Source organism: Piliocolobus tephrosceles, chromosome 16 (genome assembly GCF_002776525.5).
Source record: "Piliocolobus tephrosceles isolate RC106 chromosome 16, ASM277652v3, whole genome shotgun sequence".
Classification (NCBI taxonomy): domain Eukaryota; kingdom Metazoa; phylum Chordata; class Mammalia; order Primates; family Cercopithecidae; genus Piliocolobus; species Piliocolobus tephrosceles.
The window spans coordinates 26,944,853-26,965,004 of record NC_045449.1 but is presented as its reverse complement, the minus strand read 5'-3'; the positions used below and the strand labels follow the sequence as shown (position 1 = coordinate 26,965,004).

Here is a 20,152-nt window from a genome sequence, read left to right as displayed (position 1 = left end):
ATAGAAAATGAGAAATCCACAACCCATGCAGCCCACGAGGGCAGCCAATCTTCTATTCAGAGTCTTTGCACAGTCAAGGGGCTACGGGACATTCGGGATCAGAGCAGGCAATTCCACACGGGAGTGAGGAAGGGCTGGGGTCATTTGGGTCTGTGCTGTTGGAGGGGCCTGGCAACACTGGGGAGAGGGACAGCAGGTCAGGGAATCAGAAATCACGGTACAGGAAAGCAGGAGGGAAACTCAGTGGTTTTCAAACTGCACTGCAGAGTTCTAGGGGCTATGGGGCCTCCAAAGCCCAGAGGTGCTGGGGAGGGGACTGAGGAGCAGCCCCCAGCTCTCCTTAGGCAGGGCAGCTCCATTCGGAGCTAGTTTATGTGCTGACCTTCTGCATACTATCCCAGTGAACAGCAACACGATAAGCGCTGATATATGTGGAAAGTTTGCTGTGTATCAGGCAACCCTTGACTGAAACCTCAGGCCACCACACATCCTGGTTTCTCTGTGACAGTCCTGGCATACACTTGTTGTACAAGCATAATAATTATTATTGTTCTTGTTTAAGAAACAACAGGATCTTGCTGTGTTGCCCAGGCTGGGGTGCAGTGGTGTGACTGTAGCCCACCACAACCTTGAATTCTTGGGCTCAAGCAATCTTCCTGCATTGGCTTCGTGAGTAGCTGGGACCACAGGCATGTGCTATCATAGCTGGCTAATTTTTAATTTCTTTTTATTTTTTTTGAGACAGGGTCTAGGTATGTGGCCCAAGCTGGTCTTGAACTCCTGGCCTTAAGCAATTCTCCCACTTTGGCCTCCTAAAGTGCTGGGATTATAGGCGTGAGCCACCATGCCGGCCTTGAGTGTGATTTACAGTGGCTCCTTCACTCTCAAATGTCCTAACTTGGTCACTTTGAGAGTGGTCCCCCCTATATAAACCTCACAGCAACCCTAAGAGGTAGATACTACTGTGAGCTCCATTTTACAGGAGAGGAAACCAAGGCACCAAGAGCTGGGGTGCCCAAGTGTGAACGGCTGGTCATCGGTGCAGATGGATTCACATCCAGGCAGAGGGGTGAGAGCCTGCAGTCTCCCCCATCACTAGAGTGCTGTGGCTAAAGAGAGTTTGAGAGACCGTCATCCGATCCTCTTACGTGTCCACCTAACACATATTCACTAAGGATCAACTGTGGCCCAGGCATCACATTCGTTTTATGGGGAAACGGGTGCAGAGGGCAAAAGGAACAAAATAAACTAGTCCAGGTCAGACAGTGAGTTCGCGGTCAAGATAGAAACAGTTCAGGATTCCTCCACTGTGCTGGTTGGTCCCATCTTGCCCTCCCTTGTTTTTCTCTGTCTTGTTCAGTTGAATGAAACATAGCCCGAGTTTATTTTTATTTTTTATTTTTTTTGAGATGGAGTCTCACTCTGTCACCAGGCTGAAGTGCAGTGGTGTGATCGCCAAGATCTTGGCTCACTGCAATCTCCATCTCCCAGGTTCAAGCAATTTTCCTGCCTCAGTCTCCTGAGTAGCTGGGACTACAACACCCACCACCACACTTGGCTAATTTTGGTATTTTTAGTAGAGACGGAGTTTCACCATGTTGGCCAGGCTGGTCTCCAGCTCCTGATCTCGTGACCTGCCTGCCTCAGCCTCCCAAAGTGCTGGGATTACAGGGGTGAGCCACCGCGCCCGGCTGATGTTTAAGCATTTCCCCATGTGTGTCCTGTGGAATACCAGGTACCTGATGGTACCTGAAATAAGGGTTCTGTGGTCCTACAAGTAGAAAACCCTCTTGGAGGGTCATAATGAACCATATCGCGGACTCTGCAAGGTCTCAGGCTGGAGAAACCTGTCTGATTTTGTTCAGCCCAGCATTCTTCAAACTTATTTGACCTTTGGTCATAGTATTTTTTCACAGTAACACTCGATGGAACACTCTTTGGGAACAAGGCACGAGTCCACAGCAGTCATGTTTCCCTTTGGTGAACCCAGCCCCTTTGCCGCTGGTTCAGAAGCAGAGCCTTTCACTTCCGCCCCATGAGTAGCACAGGCTCTCCGGGCAGCTGACGCTTTGCTGGAGTCTTCCAGCAATGCTAGAAGTCTGTCGGCTCCAGGCCCAGCCTGAGGGTTGACTGGGGACACCAGGCCCCGGAGAGGCTGAGGAGTCTGTGACTGGCCTAATGGGGCCGCTGAGCTGAGCTCTCAGGGAGCAAACCCTGCTGGAGCTGGGATTTGCCTGCTCAGCACCCAGGACAGCAGCACTGCTTCTCCCCTCCCAGGGGCCGGCCCAGGAGCCAGGCCAAGGCTTCAGAATTTGCCCAGCAGCAGGAAAGCACGAGAGAAAGAAGGGCATACCTCTATCTTCTTGTGTCTATGATATATGTGTGATTTTCATCAGCTGCATTTCCAGGACAAATACATGTCTCCTCCAGCCCTAGCACCGTACTCCAGCCTCCAAGGCTTGAATTCTCTCTCCCAGGAGGACCCTCTCCCTGTCCATGATCTAGACAGGTCCTGGACCTCAGGGAGGGATGTGAGCACGCTCAAGGACCTCAAAGGCAGTACCCGGGGCCAAGGAACCAGCTGCCACTGGGGTAGAGTCCTCTTGGGCCAGGAAGGTAGAGACCTGGGATCTAGAGCGGGGAACCCGGATCCCCATTGTCTTCTCCCGTGCACACATACCAAGGCAGAATGAGCCCTGGGAAATGAGCACAGGCACGTGTGCTAGGGCTGGAGTCTGGTGCTAGGGTTGGAGTATGGTGCAGGCAGCTGTCTCTCCCCTCTGGTGGGTGGTAGCGAAGGTTACCATGGCTCATCTGCTAGCCCCCTGCCTCATTACCCGGCTTCTGAGCAGAGCAGAATTAACGAGGCTGCCCAAGGGTTTATGGTTCAGTAGAGCTCTCCCCACCCAACGGCCAGAGCCCACCAGGGAACTCTGGCCCATTCATGGATATTTACAGCCCCATAAATTAGGTCCAGGCTGCAGCTGCCGAGGTCAGCAGGGAGGTTAGGGGAGTAGGAGCTTTCTCTTCCAGTTCTGCTTTCTTGCAAATGAGGATGCTAATTCGCCCATAGAGAAAACCACCCCACACTTTCCCCTGACCTTTTCCCCTGACTCTTTAAAATTCTGACTTTCACAATTTGTTTTTGTTTTTGTTCTCATGCCAACCCTAGAGCAAGTCTGGTTCGTCCCATTTAACAGACACAGAAATTGAGGTACTCAGAGACATGCCCACTGTCTGAGGCACTGCTTCAAGCTGGGGCTGGGAGTGGGTTTTCAGAGACCTCAAGCCTCTGTGGGAAGGAGAGAGACCAGCTCTTAAAACCAGGTTCTGATACCTCTTGTCCTCCAGCCTCCCCAGATGGAGGCATGAGGGGCCCTTGTGACCCCTACTCCCCTGGGATCTGGCCAGGCCAGGCTCCTGACGGCTGGAGAAGCCTCCAGGATTCCCAGTTGTATTATTTCTGCTCCCTCAGCTGCCACCATAGAGGGGTGGGGGAGGCAGCGCAGCCCTCTAATGGGGCTCCTCCCAAGCGGCCCCCTGAGCATCCCCCTTGCCCTAGGTCAAACAGCCGAACCCTAGGATGGGGGTAGGTAGGCTGATTAGGGAGAGACAGGGATCCTGGCTTGAACTCAGGCTGAGCCCTTGACAATTGGCATGCTTCCAGAAAACCACCCAGCTCTCCCAATACCTGGGCAGTGAGGGAAAGAAACGACCACACACCTTCCCTGGAAGGCATGCAGCTGGGGATGGGTGGGGTGGGCAGCATGGCGTGGGGGACTGCCTTCTCCACTGGGTCTATTCCTTCCCGCCCCTGGGGGACTCCTGCAGGCCCCTTTTCCTTCTGACCTCCTCACAAGGACTCCCAGGAGCACAGACAGCTCCCTCCCCATTCCAGATCGGCCCCTGCCTTTGCCAGGCCACTGAGGGGGCTGCTGGGGACTGTGACTCAGAGGCCCTTGGGTACCCGGGAGGAGCAGATGTAACATCCACGCTGACTCATCCGGCCCAGCCTGACATGCCGCCTGGGGACTGAAGCCGAGTCACGGCCATGAAGCCCAGGAGTCTCAAGGGAGCTGCAGGCAGGGAGTGGAGAGTGAATGTCAGCAGGGAGAGGTCTGACATCGCCCCATCCCTCCCCTTCAGCCTAAACCTCTGGCCGCTGCTGCTTCTCCTGGCAGCCACCAAAGGGTCTCTCTGGTCCCCCAGAGGAGAGAGAGCCAACAGATCCAGGGAGAAGGAGCGGAGCAAGATGCAGAGTGGGTGCATGGCAGGCAGGATAAAGGGCTGGAAGGATAAAGGGTGCTCAGTTGTTCCTGCATCTCCTGGCCCGTTTCAGGAGCCACCCAGAAGCCTTGTGGGGACACACGCATGCACACGCACACATGAACACACGCACGCTTGCACACATATGCGACTGCAGAAGAAGGTCCTCACTGCTGTCTTTGGGCAAACTCTACCTCCTCAAATCTCACTTTCCTCTTTTTTATTTTAAATAGAGAACGGGTTTTGTTATGCTGACCAGGCTGGTCTTGAACTCCTGGCCTCAAGTAATCTATCCTCCCATCTCAGCCTCCCAAAGTGGTAGAATTACAGGTGTGAGCTACTGCACCAAGCCAGTTTCCTCTTTTGAGGTGCAGCACCACACACCTCACAGGGCTGCTGAGAGATCAAAATGAGACAACAAATTTATATGCACGCAGTTAGACATCCAATGTTTGCTCCCTCAAAGAATATTTACTGACTCAAATATACTGATTTCAACCTGTACCTTGCTTCACAAAAGCCTGGGGAACGGTGATGGGGGCTACCTCTAGTTGTTCACAGCTTAAGACACACATGGACTCGTTTCTTTAGCACAAGACAATGGCCCCAATGTCATGACAGCCCACTAAGTAAAGCTCCAGCAGGAACTGCCAGATCAGAACACCAGACAGAGGAGTGCCAGCCCTGTCCACCTGGTGGCCAGACACCTCATCTCACCCTTCACCCTCTGCCATGCACAACACTCCCCAGGCAGCTTTTGTCCAAAACCTTCTCTCCTTCCTCTCTGGAAAGTTCAGGGGGAATGTGATTTTTCAGCTTCTTCCCTGAAGCAGGCAGCCTGATATGGTGGAAGGAACCCCAACTGGGGCTCTGAACACTCTGATTCAAGACCGAGGTCTGGCCCGGCGCAGTGGCTCACGCCTGTAATCCCAGCACTTTGGGAGGCTGAGGCAGGCAGATCGCTTGAGGCCGGGAGTTCAAGACCAGCCTGGCCAACATGGTGAAACCCCATCTATTAAAAATACATAAATTAGCCAGACGTGATTGCACATGCCTGTAATCCCAGCTACTTGGGAGCCTGAGGCAGGAGAATGACTCGAACCCGGGAGACAGAGGTTGCAGTGAGCCGAGATTGCACCACTGCACTCCAGCCTGGACAATAGGGTGAGACTCTGCCTCAAAAAAACAAAACAAACAAACAAACAAACAAAAACAAAAAAACCTACTCTATTATATGTCTTTTTAAGATTTCTTTAAATTTAACACCCAATAGTATTTATGAGGTGCTCACTACATACTGTGCCAAGTACTATACACACAGCATCCTGTCTTCACAACAATGTGGAGGGGAAGGTATTTGTCTGGCACTTTATGGATGAGAAAACTGAAGCCTGGAGAGGTCACCTGGCTTGCCCATTGCCACACACCTAGTAGGAGCAGAATTGGGAATTGACCTAGATGTGTGTCCTCTCCTCCTGCTTTGATTACTCAAGGCACTAACTAAGTGAATGGCCTGGTGGCAGGAACACAGTTCAGATAGAAAGCAGGGTTGGGATCTAGTCTCAGCTCTGGCTCTATTGCACCAAGTGACCTCAGTAGGCCACTGACTTCTGTTTCCTCATTTGCAAAATGAGCAGACGGGGCTGGCACGGTGGCTCACGCCTGTAATCCCAGCACTTTGGGAGGCCAAGGAGGGTGAATTACCTGAGGTCAGGAGTTTGAGACCAGCCTGGCCAACATGGTGAAACCCCGTCTCTACTAAAAATACCAAAAAATTAGCCAGGCGTGGTGACGGGCATGTGTAATCCCAGCTACTCGGGAGGTTGAGGTAGGAGAATCGCTTGAACCCGGGAGGTGGAGGTTGCGGTAAGCCGAGATCGCGGTACTGCACTCTAGCCTGGGCAACGAGAGTGAAACTATGTCTCAAAACAAATAAACAAACAAGCAAAAACAAAATGAGCAGACTGGACAAGATGACTCCATCAACCTTCTAATAACTTATATTCCTTGTGGTAGCAGCAGCCATACGATGGCAGAGGGGCTGCCATGAGTGTTGTAGCTGCACAGTCAGGGCCTGCTCCTAGAGAGGATATTTTAATCCAAGACAATGCATGCAGAGGTGTAGTTCGACCTGTCATTCACTCAAACATGTGTATCTATTATGTGTCAGGAAGGCAGCCAGGCCACGTTCAATCTCGGATCCCTCGGCCCTGTTGCCCAAAGCAATCAAATGCATTTCTGTGAGTGGTCAGGAATAAAAGGGTTAATGTCAGTATAGCTGATGGGGTCACTGGGGCAGGAGCAAGGTAGGGAAGCAGGCTCTGTGGTAGAGAGCAGTCCACAGCCTCAAGGGTCCTAGAGGCCACCTGATAAGGAGTTGGGGGTGCAGAGCCCAAGGACTCCAGTTTAGTCTGTGCCTTTGTTCCTCTCTGGGAACCCTGCAGTGTTGGCTAATTGTGAGTTCTGGGGGTGGCCAACACCCTATCTCTGGGGCAGGCGTTTTCTCTGCAGCTCCTTGCTAATCCCTTCAGGGGTCTTATCAGAACACCCTTAAGCCAGCTTGAAGCGGGGACTACAAATGAAGTCAGGCCAAGGGAACAGCCCCAGGCTGGAGGGCAGGGCGCTGGGAAGGGGAGACACTGGAAGACAGAAAGCAGAAAAATCCTCTGGGCTCAGAAGTATCTCTTGAGGAGCTGCCTTCCCCACAGGGGCCTGGATCTCAGAAGTGGTCCTTGTGCTTCTCCAATCTAATTCTGATTCTCAATGAAGATACATTTGTTGAATGTCCACTGCGAATCAGATATTGCAAAATGGAATCTCCACTTCCATTGAATTCTTATAGTCACCCTGGAGTTAAACCTTACTGTCCCCATTTTACAGAGGAGGAAACTGAGGCTCAGAGAGCTAATGTAATTACCTCCAACCACAAAGTGAGTAAGACTTGAACCCAGGTCTATCTTGACTCCAAATCCAAGTTTCTGCCTCCAGCAACCAACTGAAGCGGTGGCCCCATGCCTTCTGCTCATCGTAGCACATGTTTATGTTTATAATTTTGGTGAGATAGTACTTATCTGCTTTCCTTCTGGGAGATTAGCAACATTGGGGTCTCTTTTGGGGGTCTAGGAAACACAGGCTCCCAGTGAGAAGGGAAAAAGGAAGACAGTCAAGTTACTTTCAATTTTGCCTTTTCCCTTTTGTTCTTTTGAGCTTGAAAGCAATTGTGCTTTGTTGACTTAACAGAACTCTGCTCCAAACCCTTTTGTTCATTAAACATTCAGAGATCTTGGAGGCATTTTTATGGGTAAACCTGGAAATGACTTTTTCAACCCAAGAAGCCCTTTGTGGGTTAACTGGGCTCCAGTCCCGTATCTGTCACTGCCTCCCTATTTGGCCTTTGACTAAATATTTGACCTTGGATCAAAGCTCCCTGGGATTCAGGAAGGGACTGAGAATAAGACTATCAAAGCATAACCCGAAAAAGGGAAGCTTTTCAGAAACATATGGAACAGATATAAAGCGATAACTAAAGGGGACATTACCTGTGCAAAATTATAAATACCAGTGGCATAAATCAGAAATAAAAAATAAACCCAACCATACACAAAAATTTACCAAATAATATTTCTCAAACAATGTAATAAAGAAGGCTTACTTAATAAGTGATGCTAGCATAGCTGGATAGGAATCAGATGCAGGTGGAGTACAGGGTTATATGATGTTTTAAATCATAGAAAAAGTAGTAGGAAATAGAAGGGCATATTTATGAGATCTGGGGAGGGATGAAAACTATCTCAGGTCTGAAGCAACAGAAGGAATCATGAAGGAAAAGCTCAACAGATTCCACAGAAAATAAGACTTTTTTCTTTAACAAAATTTTTTTTTTTTAACTTTTAAAGAACAGGGATGGGGTCTCGCTCTGCTGCCCAGGCTGTTCTTTAACTCCTGGGCTCAAGCAATCTTCCCATCTTGGCTTCCCAAAGTGTTGGGATTACAGGTGTGAGCACCCAGTCAGAAAAATAAAACATCTTTGCTATGATATTATACTATAACAGCAGACTAATATTTATGGTAAATTTTAAATCTACTTAAATATTTAGGAAAACCATCAAGATCTCCAAAATATTAAAAGACGATTCCCTCAAGAAGAAGTCTGAACAGGACATGAACACATGGAACATACCGAGTTGAACTGATGACCTTCAGGTCTCTGGCCTGCTGTAACTTCTGGGACCCGTGGGGAAGAAACGGGGGAGTGAGGGTGCATGGCATGGATTGACCCTGCTATACTCCTGCTTGAGCGGGCCAAATGCCAGAATGCCAGGGAGGGAGACACAGAAGCTTCCATGGGACTGGGGTCACCTGCTTTCATCACTTCCAATTCCCACAAAAGGTATCCTGGCCATTTAGTTTAAGGGTGACCATATAGGACCAACAAGACCAACGCCATGGCTTCTAGCCCTTGGGGTCCAGTTGGTGTCATGCTAGATCAAGGCTACTCCACATGCTGAAGAACCAGACAGTACAGAGGGACTGGTCTAATCCATCCCTAACACCTGGAAAACAGATCCTAACAGATCCCAGTTTTAAACTGGGTGACCACTGGTGTCTGCTTGACCCAAGAAGGGAGGGAGGAGATGCTTGACTGGTTCTAGCCTCCCATGCCACTGATCTCTGGAAGGTGAACTCCAGAGCCACTTGTGCTTACAGGGACTCTGATGGGTGTCATGTCCCATCCGTGACTGCAGTTTGACCTATCAGGGTTGCTTGCTTCTTTTTTTTTTTTTTTTTTTTTTGAGAAAGGGTCTCACTTTTTGGGAGGCCATCCTCCTGTCTCAGCCTCCCAAAATGCCAGGATTACCGGCATTAGCCACTGTGCCTGGCCTAATTTCTTTCCTAGAATTAATTCTGGGCAGGCCTCCCAGAAGCAGGGGTATGCTCTTTGTGACATCCAGGATCCACCTTCAGTTGGAAAAATTGGATTTCATAGACCACTAGCTACTATCAGGTGCTACACATTCCCTTGAGTTCCAAATTCTTCCTACTAAAAGCTCTCTTCCTTTCACCCAAATGGTTTGTTTTAAAATGTACACATACACACAAGGACTGGCAAAGGAAATAAATCAAATGAGAAAGACAGACACAGACAGAGAAAAAAAAGAACGATACACTTTGTTCTAGGTTCTGATTCTAAATCTGGCAGGAGGTGTGAAGGGCTGGCAGCTTGGTGGTAGTGGTGGCAGTGGCGCAGCGGGCTCCCTCCTGCCTTGGGGCATCAGGCCAGCAGCTGCTGTACTCTTAGGAGCCAGAGGGAGAGATGCTCTACCCGTCAGGACAGGACCCAGTGCATGCTCTGAACTTCAAACCACAGCCAGGCCTCGTGGTTAATGTGGATGATAACCCCAAATCCTCACCCCAGGCCTTTCACACTGCAATTCAGTGTCATCACGCCCACTCCGGCATCTGCAACCAGCTGGCTCCTCTAACTGAACTTGTCTCAAACCAAAGTTGTCATTTTTGCCAACGTCTCTCTACACTCCAACTTGTTTTTTGTTTTTCTTTTGAGACAGGGTCCTACTCTGTCACTCAGGCTGGAGTGCAGTAGCACGATCGTGGCTCACTGCAGCCTCAACTTCCTGGGCTCAAGCAATCCCCCTGCCTCAGTCTTCCATGTAGCTGGACCCACAGGAGTGTGCTACCATGCCCGGCTAATTTTTTAATTTTTTGTAGAGATGAGGTCTCACTTTGTGTGCCAGGCTGGTCTTGAACTACTGGATTCAAGTGATCCTCCTGCATTAGCCTCTCAAAGTATTGGGATTACAGGTGTGAGGCACCACACCCGGCCCCACTCCAACTTTTTCTTTCCCTCCTAGGTTCAGAATCTCAAAGTTAGATATGTGGTTCCCCTCATCTATGGTCTATTAAGAGCTTCCAATTCTTCCATCTCCATGTCCCTCTTCCTGTCCATCCTCATTGTCACCTTCTTGCCTCCATTCAGTGCTGCAGCTACTGCCTAGCTTCCCCGGTCCCTGCAGGCCATTCACCCTTTGTCCCCTAAGACACTGGAGCTTTCCCAAGCCTGGCTTGGATCCCATAACAACCCTGCTAAAAAAACTTTCTAAGGCTTCCCCTGCTTACGACGAAGTCCTGGTTCAAGCTAATTTTTCAGCTTTATCTTCTTCTCCAACCCAACACATTCCCTCTGGCCCACTCACACCAATTTCTTAAAGGTGCACAAACTTCATGGCACAATCATTCTCATCCCAGGACCACAGCACTCAACTATCCTCCAACATGGGGCAAAGAGGGAGAAGGAAGCACATAACAGCACCCACCACGAATGCTAAGCAAAGAGGAGAATCATTTCCTTGCTGAAGGTCAAATGTCCATCTCCAGGTTCAAAAGCCAATACTTGGCACCCCCAACCCCACTCCCTACACCTAGACTCCAGGCATTGCACAAAGAATCACATACAATTTCCCCTCTGGAACCTCCCAGCACTCCCTCATCCCTATGACAGAATCAAAAACACTGAATCAGCCTTCAAAAGAGTCCATACTGTAAGTCAGCCCCCAAGGATGGCAGACATTTGACCTCAGTGGTGGCCACGGACCCTCCATAGTGGAGGTAGAAAGGGAGAGGGATTGTCAGTCCGAGCCCTTCCCCCACCTCTCCAGCCCCCTACTGCAATCCCCTGGCATACGGAGGATTTCCCAGGCATTCAATATATAACGTCCAATTTATATATGGTGTAAACCCGGCTCTGGTGCAGCAGAGGAGGGAGGAGGCAGGAGGGAGATCCTCTCAGGGGAGTCCATCTCTTCCTCCTGATACCTGGAGAGCAGCGTCGTTCAGTCCCAGAGATACACGAAGCCACACCCCCACCCCACGTCACCATCTCAGGAGCGCGGAGCTAGGGAAGCCCACGCAAGCAGGGAGACTGAGACCGATTTCAGGGAGGGCTGGAAGGAAGTGGGGGGTTAACTGCTCACATACCTGATCAAACAGGACTTTCCAGTGCTGGCAGAGAGGGAGGCCATGCAGGAGAGAAGAAATAGGAGAGAAAGAAAGACACACTTATCACGAAGGTCTCTGTAGTCCTCGGATGTTTCTGACATAGCCTCCCAGCAGCTGCCCAAGAGTCATGACCAGGCTCAGGGACTGGCCACAGGAGAGCAGGGGAAGTCTGGGAGGAGCTCCCCAATGAGTCCACACTGAGCAGAGGGAGGAAACGCACAGTAAGGGATGGGGTGGGGGCGGGGGCGGCAAGGTGGGTGTTGCTGGTTCTGGAACTGGCAGAACAAGTGATTCTCAACAATTACTAAATAAAGGCGTCCAACTATGTCCAAGAGCCTCTAATAATTTCTGCTGCCTAAAGCTTATGTCCACAGCTACTCCCAGGCCTGGGAGAGCATGGCCAGGTGCAATTCCATCAGACCCTGCCGCAATGGGTCTCACCTGCTGGGGGGTAGAGACCCTCGTCCCACAGGAGAACTCACCGCTGCATAAACACTAACATTTCGCCTGCAGTTTTTTTTTTTGTTTTGTTTTTTGTTTTTATTGGGTGGGAGCAGGCGAGTGGGGGGTGAATGCCGAATGCGGTGAAGCCCACCACCCATTCTCTTCCAAGGCTGAGTCTAAGAGGTGACTACATCAGATTCTGCCAGGGATTTAGGGCCAGAAGGAAGTGATAGATTTAACTGCAGACGCCAAAGACAGAAGATGGTAAATTATCCCCCAACCCCATTCAGACTTTCCCGCTTTGGTTGTGTAGGTTGGGAGCCTGGTTTCACTTCCATCTCCCCACCCTAAGGAGGGGGGGTGGGCAGGGCAGGGTGTCTGCCCGGTTTTTCACCCCTATTTGTAGGTTAGCCCCGGGAGGTTAACCCAATAAACTCCAGTTCCCAGGGCTTCCCAGGGCCGGCCCGCAGGACCGGAGGGATGAAGACCCGAGCAGCAGAGGGTGGGGAAGCCCTCGGGGCAGCCCCTCCCTCTTCTCGCCCAGGGGACCGTCCCCTGGCACAGCCACGGTCTTGGACTCACGGGCCTCCTTCTAGGAGCAAAGCCGCTCCCAGCACTTTCCCTCCCTGCTCCGGCCGGGGTCAGAGGCGGGGGCCGGCTTGAATTTCAATCAGAGTCGCGACAAGGCGGGTGCCGGGGGCGGGGGGGGAGCTAACCCGGAGCGGAGGAAGGGGTCGCCAGACTGGCCTGCACGGCCAGGGACCGGGACTCTGCGGCGTCCGTTCCTTCCTCAGCTCCGGGAGCCCGCAGGTCGCGGGCGTGAGGGAAGGGGGAGTCACTGCCGTGACGCGGCCGCCTCTGCGAGAAAACGCCGTGTCCCCGGCACTGCACCAGCGGCGGGGAGGGGGCTCCGGCGGCGACAGGTCCGCGGCGCAGCTGCGGGGCTGTGTCCCGCAGGGAAGCCGCGGGAACCAGAGCGAGGGAAGCGGTGCGCGCGTGTTTCGCGGAAACCGGTCCCTCCGCCCCCTCCTGCCCGCGGGGACCCGGCCAATCCGGGGCGCTCCCGCGTCACCTTGAAACCTCCAAGTTGCCCGGCGTGGGGCGAGACAGGGGCGGCTTTTCCCCCCGGCGCCCCCAGAAAGTTTGCCGGGCGGGGAGGGGGCACTCACGTCCTCCGGCGCCGCGGGCAGCTGCTCCTCGGCCTCAGGTTCCAGCTCCTCGATGCGCTCCGCCTCGGCGCAGGCGGCCACCGCGGGGCCCGGACTGGGGTGCTCGCCCATGGCCGAGATGGGGTCCGGGGGCGGCGGCGGCGGCTGCGGGGCTCGTCCCGTGGCGCCGGGCTAACTTTGCGCCGCGGCGGCCGCGCAGCTCCCGGGGCTCAGTGCGCTCCGCGCCGCCTCCGCGCCCGCCCTGCAGCCCGCGCCCGCCCCCATGGCCCCGGTCCCCGCGCCGCCACCGCCTCCTCGCGACCCCGGGACGCCCGGCCCCTCCGCCGCCAAACTTCTCTGCGCTCGCTGCCCCGCTGGCCTCCGCCTCCGCCCCGGCCCCCGCGCACGGCTCAGAGGCGAGGGCGCCCTTGGGCCGGCCCCGGCCCCGCAGCTCCCCGCGCTCCCTTCCCGCTTCTCGCGGCCCCCGCTCTGCGCCCGAGTCTCCTCCTCCCCGCGGAGTCCTCGGGGGCGGTGCGCGGGCGGGGGCGGGGCTGCTCGCGGGGAACGCCGGCCCCCGCCCCGCACCCCACCCCGGGCGCCGCCACCCGGGCCCAGTCGGTCAGAGCGGCGCGGCCCGGGAGCGGGAGGGCTGCGGCGGGGCTGGCGAGAAAGTGGCTGCGCTTCCCGGGGCGGGGATGGGGACTGCGCCGTCCCCGGCCCCGTCACCACCGGCCTGCACTCCGGGCCTGGGCTTGGCTCTTCCATCGGCTTAACCATCACTTGGAGGTGCCAGATATGTGATGAAGACACTATGTTAGCGACGTCAGGGTTAACTAGGAGTGAATTGGGGGCGCGATGCTCTAAGGACGGGATCCCTTCTCCCCCGCCCCATTATCCTTACGTCCTATTCACTGCGGTCTCAGATTCTGGGAGGTCTCGGGAGGCCCAGAAATGGGAGAAGTCAGATTGCGGGGTCCTGGGCCCCAAAGCCTAAATCTTGCCCTTCTTACACCCAGAGCTAAGTGACCATACCCAGGCTTCATTTGACCACGTGGACCAAGGTAAACCCAGGGAAGTGCCCCATCTGGGGAGAGGGACGGTAAAGAAACTAAAGCAATCAGAAAGGAAGTTAGCCAAAAAGGAGTAGGGGATCTTTTAAATAAAAAAATCGATGCTGTTTCCCTTCAGAAAAGCGCCCCCAAGAGAGACCATCTCCCGAAGCAGAGGCTCTGGCTGTAAATGGTGCCAGTGGCCGACCAGCAGGGGCCAGCTTCCCCCAGAGGCTCAGGGGCTTCTCCAAGAGGCATCTCGCAGTCAGTCCCCAGCCCACACCAAGGCTGTGCCCTTCCACTCCTCTTCCTTTCCTCTTTCCACCACCCACTCACTCACTAGTCTTTGCCCTCTTCCTTCCTCTCGGAAACGAAACAGGCTCCTTTCCATTAGCGAGAGCTGCAATTAATGCAGTCATCTTCAGAAAGCAAGCACATAACTCTGTGCCCAGGATCCGATCTGTGACCATCTCACCCAGCAATGACTGCTCCCCTTAAACACCGAGAAGGGAATTAACTTGATTCTAATTAGGTGAGTTTGCTACAGACACCAATTTTCATCTCTGTTTCAGAAAGTGTGATCATTTCAACTATTTTTGTTTCTCACCACCCTCCTCCCCATCCCTACTCTACTAACAAGTCAAGATCCTGCCAAGATTTTCTTGTAAATAAAACTGTCTGCATGGGGTATGATTTTGAAAACAGCCTTCAGGGGACAGAAGAGAGGCTGATTTCTTTGTGGAGAGGAGCCCAGAAGGACAAGTGACTGCTGGGGCCCTGGGCCTGTGCCTCCTGCACCCCTTGCTGTCATTTGCATGGCCTGAATGGGTGTTGGCTCTGTTATACTTAGAGCTCTGGGACTAGAGAAGTGGGCCGGGAAGACTGGTTCCAGGGGAACTGGAAGGAGAAGGGCACAGAAAAGGGTTGGCCACTCTGCTGGGATGCCCAGCTGCCCTGGACAGTGTTCTGATACCAGCTACCCATGGGAGCTGCCTCTTCATCAGCCCAGGGACAGCTCTTATCAACATATCCAACTCTATCATCCCTTCATGGGGAAGGGAGCTTAGCAGGCTCAGTTCTGTTCCTGAGCATGTATTAAGCTCCTACTAAGTACCAATGACAGGGCTTTGAGAATACAGAGGTGGATAAGACCCAGACCCTGCCCTCTAGAAATGGATAATTGGAGGTGACAGTCACATTCAACGCAAGGGTGAGTCCTGGATTCAAGGGAAGCCCAGGGGGTGTAGAACTCCGAAGGAGGGGGTCCCTGTGGGTCCAGGAAGGCTTCCCAAAGGATAAGCCTCCAGAACTAGGCAACGTGGAAAAGGTGAAGGAGGTGTTCCAGGTAGAGGGGATAGCACAGCCAGGCTTGTGGAGCAGCATCATATGGGAGGCAAACGACAAGTGGTTTGGCATGACTGGAAACCGGAGCACGATGACCAGTCTAAAGAGCCCAGCCTGGACGGGAAGGTTGTGAGGGGCTATGGGTTTCATGGGAAAAGAGCTTAGACTTTACCTAAGGGCAATGGGGAGCCATTGAAGGATTGTGAGCAGGAGAGTAATATTTAAAATCCCTCTGGCTGTAGTGTAGAGTCTAGACAGGAGGGAGGTTGGCCTGAGCAGAGGGACATGAGAGGTGCTGTCCTCTCAAGGAAGTGGTCACAAGGTCAGTAGCAGTTAGAATAAAAGGGAGAGGGAAGATGGGAAACATCCGGAAGGCTATCCTGTTCCTCCTTCTGCCCCTAGGAACATTTACCCTGCCTTGGCAGACTGTGTTCCCAAAAGTCTCCTAAGAAGGAATTCCTGATCTCTCACCAGGATTCTTGCTTCACGGGGCGGCTTCCCTCACCTTGGCCCTTACTGGGAGGTGATGGGTGTCTAGACTTGGAGACTCTTAGGACAAGTTGTTACATCCATCATCCTCCATGAGCCTGAGGCCACCCTTCACCTGTTGTCCTCAATGTCACCTACGCCCAGCTGGTCAGGCCGCTCTGCCCCTCAGCCCCAGGTGAATCTGCAACCCACTCCCCAGCAGGCAGTAGGATATGGGGCCCGGGGCCCAGGCCTAGAAAGCTCCAGAGGATAGGAGTGGCTGGGCTCCCTGACACCTTTTGTTCTACTCTCACCTGAGACAGCCTAAGGACTGGCATATTCTGCAGTGTTTTGGGAGCAGAGGAGGGAATAAGCATGGTGTCACTTTCACTGACCAGCTGCAGCGGGCAGGCACTCGTCGATGCCTGGAGGTGTGCCATGCACAGGTCCCACCCTGGAAAAACCCTTGGTGCTAATGAGAAGTAACACCAAATTGGGCCTATTGGCACTTCTCTGCTCTTCATTTTCTAAGGGTGCCACACCATGGCCTCTTTTAAGGTTCCTAACAAGACACTCAAAATCAACGCAGAGCAGGATAAAGGGCTGGGGAAGGGTGGATCAAACTCTGTTTAGAAGGGCAGGAGCATGATGTTGAGATGAGCCTTGAAAGGGGGCAAGCTTGTGGTAGAGAGCGTGGAAGGGTTTCTAGGTAGAGGGAACCGCTGAGGCAAGACACAGAGATAGGAAAGCTGTTGACTGTGTTGGGAACCATGAAGTGGCTGAGCACAAAGTGAGGATGGCCGAGCAGGCGAGGAGCACTGTGTCGCCAGAGTCCCTGAGTGCCAGTCTGAGGAGGTTGGACCTTGCCCAATGGGAGATAGAGAAACGGTGATGGCTTCTAACTGGAGCAGCATTTTAGGAAGATTAAGTTGGCAGCTCAGCAGTGCCATTCGGCTCACACGTGCTGAGTGCCCATTATGTGCCAGACCCTGGCCGAGGTGCTGAGAATACAAAGGGGATGAGACCCAGGCCCTGGCCTCCTGGGGGAAAATGAGGTCATCCTCTAATGACAGTCCGGTGGGATAATTGGGAGAAGACAGGAAAGAGCCTTTTGGGGGCTGAGTCTCTCAAATGCGCTCTCCAAGAGAGAAAGGAGGTTTTTTAAGGACTCGATGTTCTGGTCCTGGGAGCTGGGACACTGGCTGCCACAGAAAAGCCAGGAGTAGCTGCTGGAAGCAGGGAGAGGAAGACAAAGGGGGCTGAGCAGTTTGTTTGTGGACACCTTGAGTTAATGAGAAGCCAGGGAAGAAACATGAAGGGCTGTAATTATTGCTCAAAGCAATGGCAGTGCCCAGAAGGGGGGTAAACAGGGCTGACTTTTTCTCCAGAACCTCTTTCACTTGGGGTTCGTTCTGACATCTCCCTCGGTCAGACCCACACTCTCCGAGCCCCTTCTCTCTCTGCAGTCAACTTAAACCTAAACTGACCTTCGTAGCACCCTGTCCCCACCTGTAGCTCCAATCTTCTGAGAAACCAGCCCTGAGCTAGCGCTGTTTGCCTGCCTGAGATGAAGACGTAAGTTATTTTTGACTGAGATCCAAGCCCCGGCCCTGAATTCTTTTGTCTTCCAGGAATCCCCCAGCCGTGTTTGAAGTCTGCAAGTCCAAACAGCAGACGTTGCTCAGGATGGTGGAATCCAACTACCCTCTACCTCCATCTCCAGCATTTTTCCATTATCACCCACTGTCTGCCAGATCAAACAGAGCAAGACTGCTACATGGATTTCTTTCCCTTTCGTCTCTTCCTTTCACTCCAGGGCCCACAGTTTTCTGAGTAACTTAAATCATTACTGAAAGATGTCTAGGTTCACAGACCAAACCCTTTCAAAGCAAGGCGTGGGCACCCAAAAGTTGAGCTCAGAAAAGCACAGAAAAAAACTTTCCCAGTTCCAAGATTTAGCCAATCACACATTCAGGGAAATAGTCAGCTACTTTGCCAGGTCTTACCTTCCTTTCCTGTCACCTTCTTGGGGCCTGGCTGGTCCTCAGGGTCCCATTTCTGAATTCTCTTTGGGCCCCAAGACTTCCTTCCGTATGACCTTCACTGTGCTATAGGCAGGTCCTATCCCCTCAGTAAACCCCCTGTTCCATCTTACCCATCAGCCAGTTACAGTGGCTCACACCTATAATCCCAGCACTTTGGGAGGCCGAGGCAGGAGGATCACTTGAGTCCAGGAGTTCAAAACCAGCCTGGGCAACATAGCAAGACCCTACCTCTGCAAAAGAATTTAAAACCTAGGCAGATGCGGTGGCATGGGACCTATAGCTACTTGGGAGGCTGAGGTGGGAGGATCCCTTGAGCCCAGGAGTACCAGGCTGCAGTGAGCTAGAATTTCATAGCTAGGAGACTTAAATAAATAAATAAATATAAATAAAGAAGAAAATCTTGGCCAGGCGTGGTGGCTCACGCCTATAATCCCAGCACTTTGGGAGGCCAAAGTGGGTGGATGACGAGGTCGGGAGATAGAGACCATCCTGGCTAACGTGGTGAAACCTCGTCTCTACCAAAAATACAAAAAATTAGCCAGGTGTGGTGGCACACGCCTGTAGTCACAGCTACTCGGGAGGCTGAGGCAGGAGAATGGCGTGAACACAGGAGGCAGAGCTTGCAGTGAGTCGAGATGGCGCCACTGCACTCCAGCCTGGGCGACAGAGTGAGACTCTGTCTCAAAAAAGAAAAAAAGGCCGGATGCGGTGGCTCAAGCCTGTAATCCCAGCACTTTGGGAGGCCGAGACGGGCGGATCACGAGGTCAGGAGATCGAGACCATCCTGGCTAACACGGTGAAACCCCATCTCTACTAAAAATGCAAAAAAAACTAGCCGGGCGAGGTGGCGGGTACCTGTAGTCCCAGCTACTCGGGAGGCTGAGGCAGGAGAATGGCGTAAACCTGGGAGGCGGAGCTTGCAGTGAGCTGAGATTGTGCCACTGCACTCCAGCCTGGGCGACAGAGCAAGACTCTGTCTCAAAAAAAAAAAAAAAAAGAAAAAGAAAAAATGAAAATCTTGCCCATCTCTCTAATGAATGCTCTCTCCTCCACGAAGCCTTTCCTCAACTTGCCAACCCAAATGAACCACTCCTTCCTCTGAATCCCTTTTTCCTTTTGACCTTGAATTATAGCTTCTAAGTTTTATATTCCTGACACTAGAACATACATTCCTTGCAGGGGAGGATTATGACTTATTCAATTTTGCATCCTTCACAGTGCACAACATTGCATACTGTGGAAACTGAACAAATGTCTGTTTAATGAAAAACGGAGGATACCTCTCTTGATATGACACAAAGTCTAATTAAATAGTTATTACTCTCAGCCTGCAACAAGAGACAACTTTTATGGAGAAAAGAATTCTTCTGCATAATAATAATGCGCCTGTACGCTTGCTTCCTTTATTTCAAAATACTTCCGCATTTGCCATCGCATTTCGTCCTCAAAAAGCCAGCCTTTCTGAGGTGAGCAGAACAGATGCAATTGTCTCCATTTTACAAAAGGGGACACTAAAATCCCTAGGCCCAAGGGAGGTTTGGTTCTTCATGCCTCTCACCAAAGTTCTTATTTAAAGAGTGAAATACAAAAGCCTCTGATGGTGGTGAGTGCCCTTGGCCCCAACCGCTGACCACTGCCTACAGAAACTGCTTTCCCGGGGCAATTGGACAAGGCTGAATCCCAGCGCACAAACAGGGCTTGTCCAGCTGCAGGCTTGTATGAGTCAGAAACTTTGGGGGTTGTCCCTGGCTTTGTAGCTAAAGCTTCCATTGGTCTATTTATGTGCTTTGTTTCTCTCAACCTATGTGTGCAGTGTCCCCAGAAAAAGAGGGAATGATCTGATTTTCTTCCCCACTGCACAGAACCAGGCACCAGAGTGTCCGACAGACTGTGGAGGGAAAGAAATGATGCAAGTCTGGTAGAGCCAAGGGTAATGAGTTGCAAGACCTGTGGCAAACCTTGACATTAGAGCTCACTGTCTACAAGCAGCAAGGATTTGGTTTTGTTAGTTTGCAGTATTATCTTTGGTTTTTGTTGTTGTTGTTTGGGTTTTTTTTTGGAGATGGAGTCTGGCTCTGTCAGCCAGGCTGGAGTGCAGTGGCATGATCTCAACTCACTGCCATGTCCGCCTCCCAGGTTCAAGCCATTCTCCTGCCTCAGCCTCCCGAGTAGCTGGAACTACACGCATGCGCCACCATGCCCAGCTAATTTTTGTATTTTTAGTAGAGACAGGATTTCACCATGTTGGCCAGGCTGGTCTCAAACTCCTGACCTGGAGTGATCCACCCACCTCACACTCCCAAAGTGCTGAAATTACAGGCATGCATTGCGCCCGGCCTGCAGTAACATCTTTGACTCCTAGAATGATTCTTGG

At 52.3% G+C, this 20,152-nt stretch overlaps 1 protein-coding gene across 5 annotated transcripts in view; it reads right to left on the bottom strand.

Moving 5' to 3' along the window:
• RHBDL3 (rhomboid like 3) overlaps nt 1–13,365 on the bottom strand; it is a 58,965-nt gene extending 45,600 nt beyond the window's left edge. The window contains exons 1-2 of one of the 5 annotated variants that reach the window (XM_023182865.2): nt 12,894–13,365; nt 11,260–11,283 (exon numbers count right to left, since the gene is read on the bottom strand). In XM_023182865.2, the coding sequence (XP_023038633.1) occupies nt 11,260–11,283; nt 12,894–13,004 (135 nt within the window). In that variant the 5' untranslated portion in view covers nt 13,005–13,365. Of the gene's footprint in view, nt 1–11,259; nt 11,382–12,893 lie in introns of those variants that run through there. The other 4 variants (XM_026452254.1, XM_023182866.2, XM_026452253.1 and 1 more) reach the window with 4 other exon arrangements.
• Between the last annotated feature and the right edge of the window lie 6,787 nt (nt 13,366–20,152).